A 16,815-nucleotide genomic window follows, 5' to 3' on the forward strand; every position below is an offset into this window, starting at 1 on the left:
ACTACGAGTAAAATATTGTCGGAGATGTAGACATTTCATGGTAGTATTATTTTTAGGCATAATCTATAGCTCATGTGTTGAAAAGAACACAAAACCTAGTAAAATAAGTCAAATAGAAGCTGGTGGAGGAGATCATGAGATAAGAATAGCAAATCTTTTTATAGTTAAACAGAATCACATAATCTAAAGGGCAGCATTTTCTCTCCTTCATTTCCCCTCAAAAATTTTCCCGGCAAAAGAAGTGGTGGGTGGCAATGACGGTGGCAGACGCCGTGAACTAGTCCACGAAAAAACCTCATTGCGCCACCACTTCCCAATCCTACCCGTGAAACAAGAAACCAATCCATCTCGACTCTGTTTCTTTATCACCTCAACGCACATTTGATTTCGAGAAAATAGGGGAGATAATGATGTCGGACGCTTCGATGCAAGATCTACAAGAGAACAACGTCGTCACAGTCGTCGCCGTCAACAAGGGGAAAAACAGTCCGTTAGCTGTGAGATGGGCGATCGATAACCTTATCACCAATTCCAAACATACTTTCATTCTGGCTCATGTTAAGACTAGACGTAGGTATCTTACCTTCTTGTATTTTATTTTTTTGGTGATAATGAAACTCAGATTTATTTGGTGATAATCAAACACGAGATTTAATCTCGTACCAAATAATTTTTTTGTATAATGTGTTAACTCCGATTACACGAAGAAAAGGCGGATTTAGGGGGTGCTGGGGTTAGCTGAAGCACCCGTAACCCATGAAATTAACCCGAGCTAATTTTCTTCGTCCGTCCTTGCATGCAGATCATCACCACCACTATGGCCAGCACGTTGTCGCGGAGGCAAATAGTGGGTTGGTGGAGGACATATTCACGGCTTGTCGTACCGTCTGTGCGCGTAAAGGGGTAATCAAATTTTATAGTACAAAAAATATCCTTATTTTTTCATTTTGGATCGTTCCGCAAAATTAGTTCCATTTCCATCCCTGAAAACTTTATCATCATTTTTTTTCTTTTCTATATTGCCCATTTTTCTCTTTGTCTCATACTTTATCAATTGCGTATTGAAAACAGCGTTGTTGATAAATGCAGTAAATGTGACCATTTTGCAGGTGAGAAAAGAGGAGGTGGTGCTAGAAGGTGTTGACGTGCATTCTGCACTAATAGACTACATCAATCATAATAGTGTGACCAACATTGTTCTTGGTGCATCAACAAAGAATGTCATAACAAGATATAGGTAGATTTACTAACCAAAATTATCTCCCTACTTACATTTTTAACACCAATTCTTTCATCAGTATATGTCAACGCGTATATTTATTTATGAATAAAGTCATGTTGTTAGGTTCTGGATCCCGGATGTGGCCACCATGATAAACAAGTCCGCCCCGGATTTCTGCTCCGTGTACGTGATTTCAAGGGGCAAAGCACAATCAATCCGGCCAGCAGCACGACACACGGACAGCTCGACCAGGGCCCCATCTCCAGTGTCTTCTACTAGGTATGTATCTATCCTTCTTGCAGAAATAAGCTAGATCATAAAACAAAAGAGCATTGTAATAACAACCACTAGCAAATCCAACAACAACAGGGGATCCTCTGTGAGGGGGGGAAGGAGGACTAGCGACGAGCATCCCGAAAATGGTAGTAGGCGATTCAGGAACGATGGTGGTGAGTCGAGAAGGAGGCCGAGAAACACAGGCAAGTTTGTTAATACACATGAAGATTCGGTCAGAGATCATGGCATGGATATCACAAGAGTGCAAATGTCAAGCACAAGCAGTGTGGGATCAGATCAATTTGATCATCTTTCATCAAATTCTTCATCTCCAGTTAAGTACTACAAAATTTGATTAAATTTCATAATATAGTTCTTACTGTAGTTTGTTTGGTGCAGACTGCAATTAATAGGCTCAAGCAACAGGTGAATCAAACAATGAGTATGTATAATGAAGCTTGCAAAGAAGCAATCTCAGCTCAAAAGAAGGTAAGAAAAAATTGATAGAATTTTGATACCTAAACTTTTGTACCAGTAGAATGTGACATAGTTGCAACTTATGTTTCTTTAACTTGTCTACTAAATTTTTAGGTGAATGAGCTTCAGCAGCAGAAGCACGGGGAGATAGACCGATTAGACCAAGCCCGGCAAGCTGAAGAGGCGCACTTAGCGCTCGTGGAGATGGAAAAGGCGAAATGCAGAGCTGCGATTGAAGCCGCAGAGAAGGCACAAAAGATAGCCGAGAAGGAGACGCAGAGGAGAAGGTATGCGGAGCAGAGGGCAAAGAGGGAGGCGGAGGAAAAGAAACGTGCATTGAACGCGTTGTCAAACAATGACGACCGCTATAGAAGATACGTGATTGAAGAGATCAAAGAGGCCACTAACAACTTCACAGGATCTAGGAAGATCGGAGAAGGAGGGTACGGCCCCGTTTACAAAGGGAAGCTGGACCACACACCGGTTGCCATCAAAGTCCTACGGCCCGATGCTACTCAGGGCAAAAAACAGTTCCAACAAGAGGTAATATTTTGTAAAACTGTCATCAGACTGTCACTAAGTTGTGCTTCATGGTCTATTCTGGTTACACTGATGCAGGTCGAAGTACTGACCTGCATGAGGCATCCAAACATGGTCCTGCTCATGGGCGCCTGCCCTGAGTATGGATGCCTCGTGTATGAGTACATGGACAACGGAAGCCTTGAGGACCGTCTACTCAGAAAGGGCAACACTCCCTCTATCCCATGGGGGGTAAGGTTCAAGATCGCCTCTGAGATAGCCACCGGTCTACTTTTCCTTCACCAGGCCAAGCCCGAGCCATTGGTCCACCGTGACCTAAAGCCAGGAAACATCTTGCTAGACCATCATTACACGTGCAAGATTAGCGACGTAGGGCTGGCCCGACTGGTCCCACCCACGGTCGCGGATAGCGTGACTCAGTATCACATGACATCTGCTGCGGGTACATTTTGCTACATCGACCCGGAATACCAGCAGACAGGCAAGCTAGGGACAAAATCGGATATTTACTCACTCGGGGTGATACTACTACAAATCATCACCGCCAAGCCACCTATGGGCCTCACTCACCACGTCGAGCGGGCCATTGAACAGGGCACGTTTGGCAGTCTGCTAGATCCAAGCGTGCCTGATTGGCCGGTCGAGGAGGCTCAGTGCCTTGCAAAGCTAGCCCTGAGATGCACTGAGCTGAGGAAAAAAGATAGACCTGATCTGGGGAAAGAGATATTGCCTGAGCTCAATAGGTTGAAACAACTTGGACAACAACATGACTAATTCAGAATTAAGGAGATATCACATTCGTTCATTTTTTTGCCACTTTGATATAGGAATCTTGAACTTCCAAAAGAAATAAAATGTACAAAAACTTGTATTCTCAAATTTTCCTTATGTACTACCGTTTTCTTTGTTGTTTCTTTTTCGACTATTCAGGATGCACTCATACGTAATTTTGAATTTTGGGTTATCCTTAAAAATTGGCAGAATTTGCATTGGGATATCAATATTTACTTTTTTTATATTTGAGAGCAAAAATAGGCTGATTCCAAAGTCAAGCAAAAAAGAGCATATAGAAAGAAAGGTTGTATAAAGTAAAGAAAAAACTATGGTGAAATTGGTGCCCACAAATCTAGATTACGCCAAAACAAATGGAATGCAATAGAAAGGATTGGATATCATATTCTGGATATTGCAGACTAGTAAATAATAATGACATTCTCAACTAATCTAAATACATTTATAGTAAAAAAAAAAAGGTTTTCTGGTCACACTTTGTGCCTAGTACACATCGAATAGCGGATGAACGTTTTCCTCGTCATTAATTAATAAAAATACGGTAAACGATAGAATTTATCTCATCATTTAGGATGTTGAGCCGAAATTGTCACATAATTCTCATTTAGCATAAATCATTTTATTTTTGGGAATAAAATATTCTGCAAAAAATTTTAGTCATCGAAATATCGTTGTGACATAATGACATACGGAATTAAATCGACGTGTACTTTTGGACAATCAACGTGTAATTTGAATAATTGGCGTGTAATTTTGCATATCACGTCAATATTTCGATCTCTATGAATTTTTATTCACAAAAATAAAATGATAGATACTAAATGATAATTATGCAAAACGGTGTAACATATTCAACTAAATACTTTAAACAAGAAAAAATCAACAATTTAGCCAAAGAAAAATAAAATAACGACGTATTTACAAGAGTGTGTGAGTTTTATATTTATAAATACACATTCCTAACTTCAGAAACAAACATCACAAGAATTTAAACTACACATTCTCATATCAATTCAACTTTTGCTCCAACAACATAACAAGAGTGGGGAAAAAGAAAAGAAAATGAAACCTTCAAGAATTTCTGCTCCCATCCCATGCATGGCAAGAAAAGGTTCGATTTTTGTTATTTGGATCTTGCTCTTAGCTTCCAAAATCCGAAGGTCATTATAAAATTGCACCATCAGATTTGTTGAGAATGATGTGCATAGAGCCATGCATACGTGAGCTTGGACCAAGAAGATTCTAGAATGAGCTGAGTTGTATTCTGACGTGGACGTCTGCTCCATGAGGTGGCGAGTTAGTTAGAAGTTAGTTGATTAGATATTTTGGAGTAGTCTAGTATAAATACTCTGCTCGAGTATTTTGTGTTCTCAGATTTTTGTATTCTCTACTTTGATATCAATAATATCTTACTTTCTTCCTCCATTGATGGAGTGCATATTATTAGTTTCTACATGGTATCAGTGAATACTTTCACCTTCCGCTTCAATCACGCTTCTTCTAGCCTTGTTTCTTCATTCATTTCTCTTCTTCGAACAAAATGAATGGCCGGCGAGGTAATGCGAACGCCAATGGCATCAACGGCAACAACAACAATGGAGCTCATCATCACTTTGAAGATACTAGCAGCTCTTATTATCTGCATCCGAGCGATAATCCAGCTCTTACTCTTGTATCTCAGCCTTTGATCGGATCTAATTACACTAATTGGAGCCGATCACTGACTACGGCTTTGATCGCGAAGAATAAGCTTGAGTTCGTTAATGGAACTCTTCCTCGTCCAGATACTGATGATCTTTTCTTTCAATCGTGGATCCGTTGCAATAGTATGGTTGTTTCCTGGATTAGGAACTCAATTTCACCACAGATCTGCTCCAGCATCATGTACTTGGACGATGCTCGAGATATATGGTTAGATCTACGCGATCGTTTTTCAGTTTGTGATTCAGCTCATGTTTATCAATTGCGCCAGAAGCTCATGACATTATCTCAAGGATCGGATGATATCAACACTTATTTCACTAACCTCCGCATAGTTTGGGATGAGTATAAGAATACTCAGCCGGTTTCGTGGTGCATTTGCGCCACCTGCAGATGCCGCAGTGCAACAAAATGGCACACTCATCAGGAAGAAGAGTGTGTGATGCAGTTTCTAGTTGGCTTAAATTCAACCTACTCTCAAATCAGATCTCACATTTTGTCCATGATTCCTCTTCCAACTTTATCAAAAGTCTTCTCTCTGGTGTTGCAAGAGGAAAGACAGCGATCCATTGAAGGAAGTGTAACTTCATACACTCCACCAGTGCTGAGTGAGCAGCCTTACTCTGCAAATGCTGCATCTTCATCCTTTAATCGAAGGTTATGTTCTCACTGTGGGAAAACAAATCACACCGTGGATAGATGCTTTGTACTCCATGGATTTCCTCCAGGATTTGGAAAAGGAAAATTTAAACCAGGTCCTAAGGATTTTGGAACAAATAAATCAGTGAATTTCGTTGATGATTCCTCTACTGAACAGATGGATAAGGCTGTGCAATCTCAGTCTGCTGCAACATCTACTATGCCAACATATGATCAATGCCAGCAGCTGATTTCTCTCTTGCAAAGCCAACTTGCCATCAGTCCATCCACAACTCCTTCAGCCGCACTAAATACCTCCCAAAACACTCAATCTTCTCCTTTCACAGGTACTACTCTATATCTTCCTTTTACAGCAAGTGTTAGCCTTCCTCCTGCTGTATGGCTCCTTGACACAGGAGCAACTCATCATGTATGTTGCAATTTATCTTTGTTTGCATCATCTTATCCTGTGAACAAAGCTTCTGTAAATTTACCAAATGGTTCCACAGCTTCCATATCCCACATAGGAACAGTCTGCTTAACTCCTACAATAACCTTGCAATCTGTTCTCTATGTTCCTTCCTTCAGCTTTAATCTCATCTCTGTTAGCTCTTTGACTAGTTCCCTATCTTGCTCCATAACCTTTACTCCAAACTCTCTTGTGATTCAGGAAGCTTCTCAGGAAACAGTGATTGGGAGGGGTAATCGAATGGGGAACTTATACACTCTTCAAGTGGATTCCATACCAGAAAATTCCATGTCTGCTCAATTTTCCCCTGTTTGTGTCAATTCTATTGTCTCTATTGATATTTGGCACAAAAGGCTTGGGCATTTATCTTTCACCAAATTGAAATCTATGTCTGAAACTCTTTCATTCAGCAATAAAAATCACTCTCTATGTGAGATTTGTCCCATTGCTAAGCAGCAACATTTGCCTTTCTCAATGTCAAATTCTGTTGCTTCTAATACTTTTGATCTCATTCATTGTGATGTTTGGGGACCATTTAATCCACCAACTAGTCAAGGATATAGATATTTCCTCACCATTGTTGATGATTGTTCAAGATTTGTTTGGACCTTTTTGATGCAAAACAAATCTGATGTAGCTACCATACTTAAACAATTTTTCACCACCATTCTTACCCAATTTTCCAAGAAAATCAAAGCCATTCGTTCAGATAATGCTCCTGAGTTCAACTTGACCTCTTTATACAATTCTTTTGGGACTGTGGTACAGCACTCATGTGTTGAGACTCCACAACAAAATGCCCGTGTTGAAAGAAAACACAAGCACATTCTGAATGTGGCTAGAAGCTTGATGTTTCAGTCTTTTTTGCCAATACAGTTTTGGGGAGATTGCATCTTGAATGCCTCATATATAATAAACCGAACCCCTTCATCTGTTCTACCCAACAACATCATTCCTTTTCAAGCTCTTTTCCTGAAACCACCCTCATATATACACATGAGAATTATAGGCTGCCTTTGTTATGCTTCCACTTTGGAAAGAGGCAGAAACAAGTTTTCTCCAAGAGCCACTAAATGTGTCTTCTTAGGATACCCCGCTGACTATAAAGGATATAAACTTCTTGAGCTTGACACTATGCAAGAAATCATCTCAAGGAATGTTGTTTTTCATGAAGATGTCTTCCCTCTTTCTCATCTGTCACCATCTGAATTCCCCACTGGAATTCAGCATCCTTCTGCCTCCCAGCCTTCTCCTTCATCATCTGAATTCCCCACTGGAGTTCAGAATCTATCTGAGACTTCTTCTCTATTACCTTCCTTAAGTTCTCAAAATAATAACTCCACCATTACAAGGACAGGCAGAATATCTAAACAGCCCACACACTTGACAGATTATGTATGCAATTCTGTGCCCTCTTGCTTTTATCCTATTTCTGCACACTTCTCCCTTTCTAAACTCAGCCCAGATTATTTGAAATACATCATCCTCATGTCCTCCATATATGAGCCAGCTACCTATTCACAAGCCTCCACTATCAAAGAATGGCAGTTGACAATGCAAGAGGAACTTTCAGCCTTCATAAGAACAGATACTTGGTATATCACAGTTCTTCCTCCAGGAAAAATCCCCATTGATTGTAAATGGGTGTACAAAGTGAAATTTAATGCAGATGCCTCGGTTGAGAGATATAAAGCTAGATTAGTAGCAAAAGGCTTTACACAACTTGAAGGTGTAGACTTTCTTGACACTTTCTCTCCAGTTGCAAAACTCACAACTGTGAAGATGATGTTGGCCTTGGCTGCAATCAAAGGATGGTCTCTGACTCACCTAGACATCAACAATGCATTTTTATATGGAGACTTGGAAGAGGAAATATACATGACACTTCCACCGGGCCTAGAAGTGGATAGGCTGACTGTTGAGGGGGCAACTCCAGAATCCACTCTAGTATGCAGATTGAAAAAGTCTCTCTATGGCTTGAAACAAGCCTCAAGGCAGTGGTATTTGAAATTATCAGAAGTACTCAAGGACTTTGGTCTGCATCAGTCAGCCTCGGATCATTCATTTTTCTTCAAATCTGATGGAGCTGAGAAATTCTTTGGTATAGTTGTGTATGTTGATGACATCCTAGTTGCTACAACTGATCCACAAATGACTAATGATTTCAAGGAATTCCTCACAAAATATTTCAAGTTCAAAGACCTTGGAGTTCCTAAATACTTCCTCGAACTTGAGATTGCTAGAAACAAAAAGGGTATTCAAATATCACAAAGAAAATATGTTATGGATTTGTTGAAGGAAACTGGATTTCTTGGCTGCAAACCAGCAGCAACTCCCATGGATCCTACAAAGAAGCTACAAATGGAGGGAGGAACAGCCTTAGATGAATCTCCAAAGTATAGAAGATTGATTGGAAGACTTCTATACTTGTGCATCACAAGACCCGACATTACTTTTGCTGTACATAAGTTGAGTCAATATGTGTCGAATCCATGCATAGAACACTGGCAAGCAGCTGAGAGAATCTTGAGATACCTTAAGAGAACTCCAGCACATGGACTGTTCTATTCCAGCAGCTCAAAACCGACCCTTAGCATATTTTCTGATGCGGATTGGGCTTCATGTCCGGATACTAGAAAGTCTATGACCGGATATTGCCTTTTCCTTGGCAACTCTATAGTTTCTTGGAAGGCAAAGAAGCAAAGTACCATTTCCAGATCCTCTACCGAAGCAGAATATAGGGCCATGGCTCAGGCTACGTGTGAGGTTGTATGAGCCGTAGCTATACTGAGAGACTTTGGAATAAAGGTTGAGAAATCAGTGCCTTTGTATTGTGACAATCAATCAGCTATATACATTTGTTCTAACCCGGTTTTCCATGAGAGAACCAAGCACATTGAGATTGATTGTCACACGGTTAGAGAGAAGTATCTAAAGGGAGTTATCAAACCCTTGCATATAAGGAATAACCTTCAGCTAGCTGACATCTTTACAAAACCTTTGGGTGATAGCGCCTTCAATTCCATTCTAGACAAGATGAACTTTCATACTATATACGGTCCATCTTGAGGGGGCGTGTTGAGAATGATGTGCATAGAGCCATGCATACGTGAGCTTGGACCAAGAAGATTCTAGAATGAGCTGAGCTGTATTCTGACGTGGACGTCTGCTCCATGAGGTGGCGAGTTAGTTAGAAGTTAGTTGATTAGATATTTTGGAGTAGTCTAGTATAAATACTCTGCTCGAGTATTTTGTGTTCTCAGATTTTTGTATTCTCTACTTTGATATCAATAATATCTTACTTTCTTCCTCTATTGATGGAGTGCATATTATTAGTTTCTACATCATATGGTATCAGAGCGGGCCCAAGTCGATGATGGTTTTCTCTTTATCTCTTATCTACCTCACGAGTGGGACCGATGTCCTTTCCGGCCCACATCGATGATGGTTTCTCTTGCATTGCCTACCCACGTGATGGAAGACCGATGTTCTTTCCGGCCCATCGATGATGGTTTCTCTTGCATTGCCTACCCACGTGATGGAAGACCGATGTCCTTTCCGGCCCACACGTGAGGGGGCGTGTTAAATCCTGTCACGCATTAGCCACTACGACACCTGCCGGCTGCCCTGCCCCGTCGTATCGCCAAAACACCACCACCACCACCACTCGATCGCCACCTGCTCATCCGTCGCCTGACAAGGGCGATGAGATTGCTCTGCCACCTCGGTCCTCTGCCGAGCCAAATATGATGCAGTAGAATTTCTCCAACCCTTACTAGTTAATGAATTTCTATTTCTATATTTCTACACTAATGCTTTTAATCCTCGTCAAGGCTTTAATATTTTTGTGTTGTCCATATTTTTTCTTAATGTTACAAAAAATCTATAATTTGTACTTATTATGATAATTAAGCTGTAAAAGAGATAATGTAAGATCTTGACAAATTATTAAATTTGTACTACAAGAACCCAATTCTTGAATTTTGTTTATAACATGACCAGACATTTTTTTTCTCCATGCACATGAAAAATAAATAACAAGGGTAAATATTTGATTTTGTGCCATCATTTTAGTCTTTTCACGAAAATGTCTCAATGAAGGTTATTGTATTGAAATTTCACAACATTTTATTCTTGTTAAGATATTTTCAATAAAATGCTATAACGACTAGACAAATTGCAAACATTAGAGCATCAGCAGTGGTGCGGAATTCCCGTCGGAATTCTCAAAAACACCTCCTGCCACGTCATACGGACTTCCCACTGCACTGTCACGTCATACGGAATTCCCACTGCACCATGGCGGAATTCCCCGCGGAATTCCCGAAGGAATTCCCACAATAAAAAAATTCACAAATTCACAAATTAAACAATTTCCGGAAGTAAGAAATTTACGGAATTAAATAGTCGACACAAATACGGAAAAATATTCCATTACTAAAAAAGAAAAGAAAAGTACATTTCACCAAATTAAAAAATACATTTCAATAATGCCCACCCCCACATCAACGACGACCCCTCCGCTGCCATACTTCTTCAATAATATCGTTCTGGAGTCGAACATGGGCTTGTTTTTGGCGCATGTCGGCGAATGCATGGACTCGATCGACATCGTCGTGGGGTATCCCCATGCGGACATTGCCAGTGGCCACGCCGTGGCTTGGACCCGCAGCATCCGCGTTATCGTTGGTCCAATCAGTCAGTGCTGGACCTTCATCTTCGACAATCATGTTGTGCATGATAATACATGCGTACATGATGTCAGCGATGCTGTCAGCATACCACAGCCGTGCGGGACCCTTCACTGCCGCCCATCGAGCCTGTAGCACCCCGAATGCCCGCTCCACATCCTTGCGCGCTGCCTCCTAGCGACCGGCAAAATATATCTTCTTTTAATCTACTGGGCACTTAATCGTCTTCACAAAGACGGGCCACATAGGGTATATCTCATCCGCCAAATAATAGCCTATGTTGTGCTGGTTGCCGTTGGCGACGAAGTTGACGGCCGGACCAACGCCCATGCACTGGTCGTTGAAAAGGGGCGACGACTGGAGGACGTTGATGTCGTTGTTCGACCCGGCTACTGTTAGAAATAGTGGGAAGAAATTCCCAAGCCGTGTACAGGCGGTACTCTAACTAATACAATCGAAAGAAAACTTGCAACAAAAAGATGAATGAAAATTACAACGGAAATAAAGCAAACCAAATTTATAAGTCGAGTCGAGGCAAGCCCTCTTTCCGCAAGACAAATTACACCCCGGCTAGTGCTCACGGAATGACGTATTGCCCCCAAAGATAAAACGACTTCCTCCTAGCGTGTAGAAGCACCTCAAACCCGCTAGGCACCGGCGAACTTGATGGAGTTCCGAGAATCGAGCTAGACAATGCTCCTAAGATGCACACTATGATGTAGAGACCTTGAGAGAAAAGAGAGAATGTTTGTTGTTGGTGTTCGTATGTTTTCCATCTACCACTCCATGCCTTATATAGGCTAGAGATGGAGACATGAAGATCAAAGCATAAAGACACTACATAAATTATTTGGGGGTGAAAGGCCAAAGGACATAGCCACATGAAAGGCCAAAAGTCTTGCCTTTATCACACGTGTATCACACGTTTTTTCCAACAATCCCCCACATTGGTTAGAGCGCTGCAAGCTCAAACCAACACCAGACATGTATGCAGACTCTTTGCTCAATTCTCGAGAAATAATATTGCATTTGGAATAGTAGCTTGGGGCTTTGAACTTTCCATAGTCAACACTATCGGGCATACCGGCGGCCTGGTGGACGTAATGCCTTGAACCATTCCTCCTTGGTGTATACCAAGACAATAATATTGACACAATATTATTTACAAACTCATCAGTTCTCACGTTTGTGTCCTTTACTGGCCATGGAACACCACTTTGGACTCATAAGTGATTCACATGTTGAAGCGGCCCACACTTCTTCACTTACATAAGTGATTCTTTTCCAGGTATCCTGCAATACCCACCCCCTCGAGGTTTCCAAGAATCATTAAAAGTCAAAACTTAGCCTCCTACCACATGCAGGTTACAACACTCAATGCTTTCTAAAGAATGGGCGAAGATTAAAAATCTTCCGAGTGTTACAACTAGATTCATATAGCTTCGTTTTCCCATTGAACCAAGCCCATGGGATCTCCAATCGTATGGTTGGGTTACCACTATAATCATCTTTTTAAGATGTGGTTTTCAGTCCCATTCCTTTTAGCAATTTATGCATTTGATCACGGTTTAAACCTTTTGTTAGCGGATCCGCTAAGTTATCAACTGACCTTACATAGTCAACTGTGATAACACCACTTGTGATCAATTGTCTGACGGTATTATGTCGCCGACGAATATGTCGAGACTTACCGTTGTATAAGCCACTATGTGCTCTCCCTATAGCTGCTTGGCTATCACAGTATATCACTACTGTCGGCATTGGCTTCTTCCAACATGGAATACATTCTAGGAAATTTCTGAGCCACTCGGCTTCTTCTCCTGCTTTATCCAATGCGATAAACTCAGATTCCATGGTGGATCGAGCTATACACGTTTGTTTCGTCGACTTCCATGAAACAGCACCACCCCCACAGTGAACACATAACCACTCGTCGAGAACGAGTCTTTTGAATCAGAGATCCAATTTGCATCACAGTACCCTTCAAGTACTTGGGGATATCTTGTGTACTGCAGCTCAAAGCTAAGAGTATACTTCAATTATCTCAAAACCCTACGCAGAGCTTTCTAATGTTCCTTGCTTGGGTTGCTCGTAAATCGGCTCAGCTTATTCACCGTACACGCAAGATCTGGTCGGGTGCAGTTTGTGATAAACATCAAACTCCCTATGATCTTTGCATATTCTTCTTGAGCTATAGGCTCACCCGTGTGCTTACTCAAATGCACGTTGGGTTCCAATGGAGTCTTAGCTGGCTCACAATCGAACGAGTGAAATTTCTTTAGCACTTTCTCAATATAATGAGATTGTGTCAGAGCAATTCCCTCATGATTCCTTTTAATTTTGATTCCGAGAATCACATCAGCTAATTTCTCTTCAACATATTTTTGGTTTCGTTGATAATGGCACTATTGCTGCCCGTAATCAACATATCATCTACATAAAGATACACAATAACAAAATCGTTATCTGTGTTCTTAATGTAAACACACTTATCGCACTCATTGATAGTGAATCCATTTGCCAACATCACGTTGTCAAATTTTAAATGCCATTGTAATGGTGCTTGCTTCAACCCATATAATGACTTTACCAGTTTGCATACTTTACGCTCTTGCCCAGGCACAACAAACCCTTCAGGTTGTTCCATATATATTTCTTCTTCCAGATCACCATTCAGAAACGCAGTTTTCACATCCATTTGGTGAATATCGAGATTGTGCAAAACAGCAATCGCAAGAAGTACCCGAATGGAAGTGATTCTCGTAACAGGTGAATAGGTATCAAAAAAGTCATGCCCTTCTTTCTGCTTAAAGCCTTGGACAACTAGACGAGCTTTGTACTTATCTATAGTACCATCGGGCTTATATTTCCTTTTCAGAATCCACTTGCACCCTAAAGCCTTACAGCCTTCAGGCAAGTCTACTAACACCCAAGTGTTATTTCTCATGATGGATTCAATTTCACTATTGATAGCTTCTTGCCACCACGCTGCGTCTGGGCCAGACAGAGCTTCCGCCAATGACTTTGGTTCGTCATCCAACATAAAAGTTATGAAGTCGGGACCAAATGTTTTAGCAACTTTAACTCTTTTACCACGTCTTGGTTCAACATCCTCAAGACTTGACCTCGTCCTTTTTGGAGGATTAGAACTAGTGGATTCATCCATCATTCTTTCACTAGAACGATCCTCTTGCCTCTTGCAAGGGTAAACATTCTCAAAGAATATAGCATTCCTTGACTCAATCGTTGTTCCTTCAGCCACGCCAGGCACAACTGATCTATGGACTAGGAAACGATAGGCACTACTATTAAGTGCATGGCCAATAAAGATGCAATCGACTGTTTTAGGGCCTATTGCAACTTGTTTTGGAGGTGGTACTTCTACCTTCGCTAAACACCCCCACACTTTGAGGTATGAATACAAAGGTTTCTTCCCTTTCCACAACTCATAAGGAGTCACATCCCTATTTTTTAGTGGAATTTTGTTCAGGATATGATTCGCTGTTAACACAGCCTCCCCCCACATGTTCTGGGGTAATCCTGAATTAATCAACAAGGCATTCATCATCTCTTTTAGTGTTCGATTTTTGCGTTCAGTAACACTATTTGATTGAGGAGAATATGGAGCTGTGGTTTGGTGAATTATACCACTTGCATGACATAATTCTGCAAATGGAGCTACATACTCACCACCTCTATCACTTCGAACACACTTAATTCGACAATTAAGTTGATTTTCGGTTTCATTTTTGAAGTCTTTAAACGCTTCAATTGCCTCATCTTTACTTCTAAATAAGTAAAGGTAACAGTACCTTGTGCAATCATCTATAAATGTGATGAAGTACTTTTTACCACCCCCTTGTTTGCACAAATTTCAAATCACATACGTCTGTATGAATCAATTCAAGAGGTTTTGTGCTTCGCTCTACCGAATGGAACGACAGTTTAGCCATTTTGGCTTCAACACACACTTCACATCTTTCTTGTGAGTTAAACTTATCTACTTTTAGTAAATTAAGATTTACTAATCTTTTTATAGCATTTAGATTTACATGTCCCAATCTATTATGCCATAAGTCAGAGCCTTCAAGCAAATAAGAGGATGTGTCATCTTCCTTATTGCTTATTCCTTTTCCACGGTGAATGACCGTAACATTCAGCTCAAAAAGCCCATTCACTAGGTGACCTTCACCTATGAATTTTCCATTCTTGGTCAATATAACCTTTTCGAATTCAAATTCTAGTGAAAATCCATGATTTACTAGAAGTGAGCCTGACACCAAATTATTTCGGATGTCTGGGACATGCAGCACATCCTTGAGGGTAAGAACCTTTCCAGATCCTAATTTTAGGAACACATTACCCACACCAACCACCTTAGAAGATGCTTGGTTTCCCATACTTACTTTTCTACCTCCAACAGATTTGTAGGTAGAAAAAATGCTTCTCTCGGAGCACACATGACATGTGGCACCCGTATCAACAAACCATTCATTTGGATTATTACCAAGGTCCACGTCGGAGACCATTGCGACCACCTCGTGATCTTTGTTGTTTATAACAACACGTTCAAATAATTTGCACAATATTGTCTCCAACAATAAGTACACAATTATATTGAAACATATGTGCATTGGTATATTAAAAAACCCATGCATCCCAATTACTACTATCAAGTCTAAATTGGTCTTGCTTGTCAAATGACAAACGATAAACACAATTCTCGAGAGAATGGATCTCAAGGAATTAACCACTTCGTAGCCCATGAACATTGCAACGACTCGTTTCTTCATTCCAGCTTTGAAGCTCATGTTTTCTCCAACTTCGATTGATATAACCCTGTCTTAGAAGAGTACACTAATTTGTCTTGCGATTGTTAGAAATAGTGGGAAGAAATTCCCAAGCCGTGTACAGGCGGTACTCTAACTAATACAATCGAAAGAAAACTTGCAACAAAAAGATGAATGAAAATTACAACGGAAATAAAGCAAACCAAATTTATAAGTCGAGTCGAGGCAAGCCCTCTTTCCGCAAGACAAATTACGCCCCGGCTAGTGCTCACGGAATGACGTATTGCCCCCAAAGATAAAACGACTTCCTCCTAGCGTGTAGAAGCACCTCAAACCCGCTAGGCACCGGCGAACTTGATGGAGTTCCGAGAATCGAGCTAGACAATGCTCCTAAGATGCACACTGTGATGTAGAGACCTTGAGAGAAAAGAGAGAATGTTTGTTGTTGGTGTTCGTATGTTTTCCATCTACCACTCCATGCCTTATATATGCTAGAGATGGAGACATGAAAGATCAAAGCATAAAGACACTACATAAATTATTTGGGGGTGAAAGGCCAAAGGACTTAGCCACATGAAAGGCCAAAAGTCTTGCCTTTATCACACGTGTATCACACGTTTTTTCCAACAGCTACTCCAAAATAGGCATGCCAAATCCACAGCCGGTAGTCAGCTACCGCTTCAAGGATCATCGTGGGATTATTGGCTTTGAAACCAGTAGTGTACATCCCTTTCCAGGTAGCGGGGCAGTTCTTCCATTACCACTACCACCACCACTACCACCACCACTACCACTACCACTACCACTACCAGCCATTACGGATATATAAAAGAAATTTAGAGAGAGAAACTTGTTAATACAAGTGGTGCGAATGAAATGAAGTTCAACGGGATGTATATATAGGAACCAAAAAAAAAACATTTAATGCATTAAACGGGAATTCCGCGGGCGTCAACGCAATGGTGGACGTCCGCACGGAATTCCGCGGAACGCCACGGAACTGCGAATTCCTTCGCGGAATTCCGTATCCGTGGAAGGGACGCACAATGGCGGACATCCGCCACGGAATTCCCGCACGCCGGTGGGAATTCTGCGTGGACGTCCGCCATTGCTGATGCTCTTACCAGTGTAAACTAGATCTTCTTCAAAATTGCAAAAACACCCTTTTAATCTTGAAAATATGACAAAGGCCCCGGACGGGAAATCTCACTAAAAATG

The 16,815-nt window shown here is 41.1% G+C and overlaps 1 protein-coding gene across 2 annotated transcripts; it reads left to right on the forward strand.

Moving 5' to 3' along the window:
* The first annotated feature begins 225 nt into the window (after window positions 1–225).
* Window positions 226–3,394, forward strand: LOC121778535 (U-box domain-containing protein 35-like). Of its 2 annotated transcripts, none has more exons than XM_042175908.1 (8): window positions 226–570; window positions 803–903; window positions 1,110–1,237; window positions 1,346–1,501; window positions 1,592–1,832; window positions 1,898–1,987; window positions 2,090–2,518; window positions 2,594–3,394. In XM_042175908.1, exons 1-8 carry the CDS (start codon window positions 408–410, stop codon window positions 3,287–3,289), a joined length of 2,004 nt encoding a protein of 667 aa, XP_042031842.1. In that variant the 5' UTR covers window positions 226–407; the 3' UTR covers window positions 3,290–3,394. The 2 variants fall into 2 exon arrangements, with proteins under 2 accessions (XP_042031842.1, XP_042031843.1); XM_042175909.1 differs by having other exon boundaries at window positions 419–574.
* The last annotated feature ends 13,421 nt before the right edge of the window (window positions 3,395–16,815 follow it).

The sequence above is a fragment of the Salvia splendens genome, chromosome 19 (genome assembly GCF_004379255.2).
Source record: "Salvia splendens isolate huo1 chromosome 19, SspV2, whole genome shotgun sequence".
Classification (NCBI taxonomy): domain Eukaryota; kingdom Viridiplantae; phylum Streptophyta; class Magnoliopsida; order Lamiales; family Lamiaceae; genus Salvia; species Salvia splendens.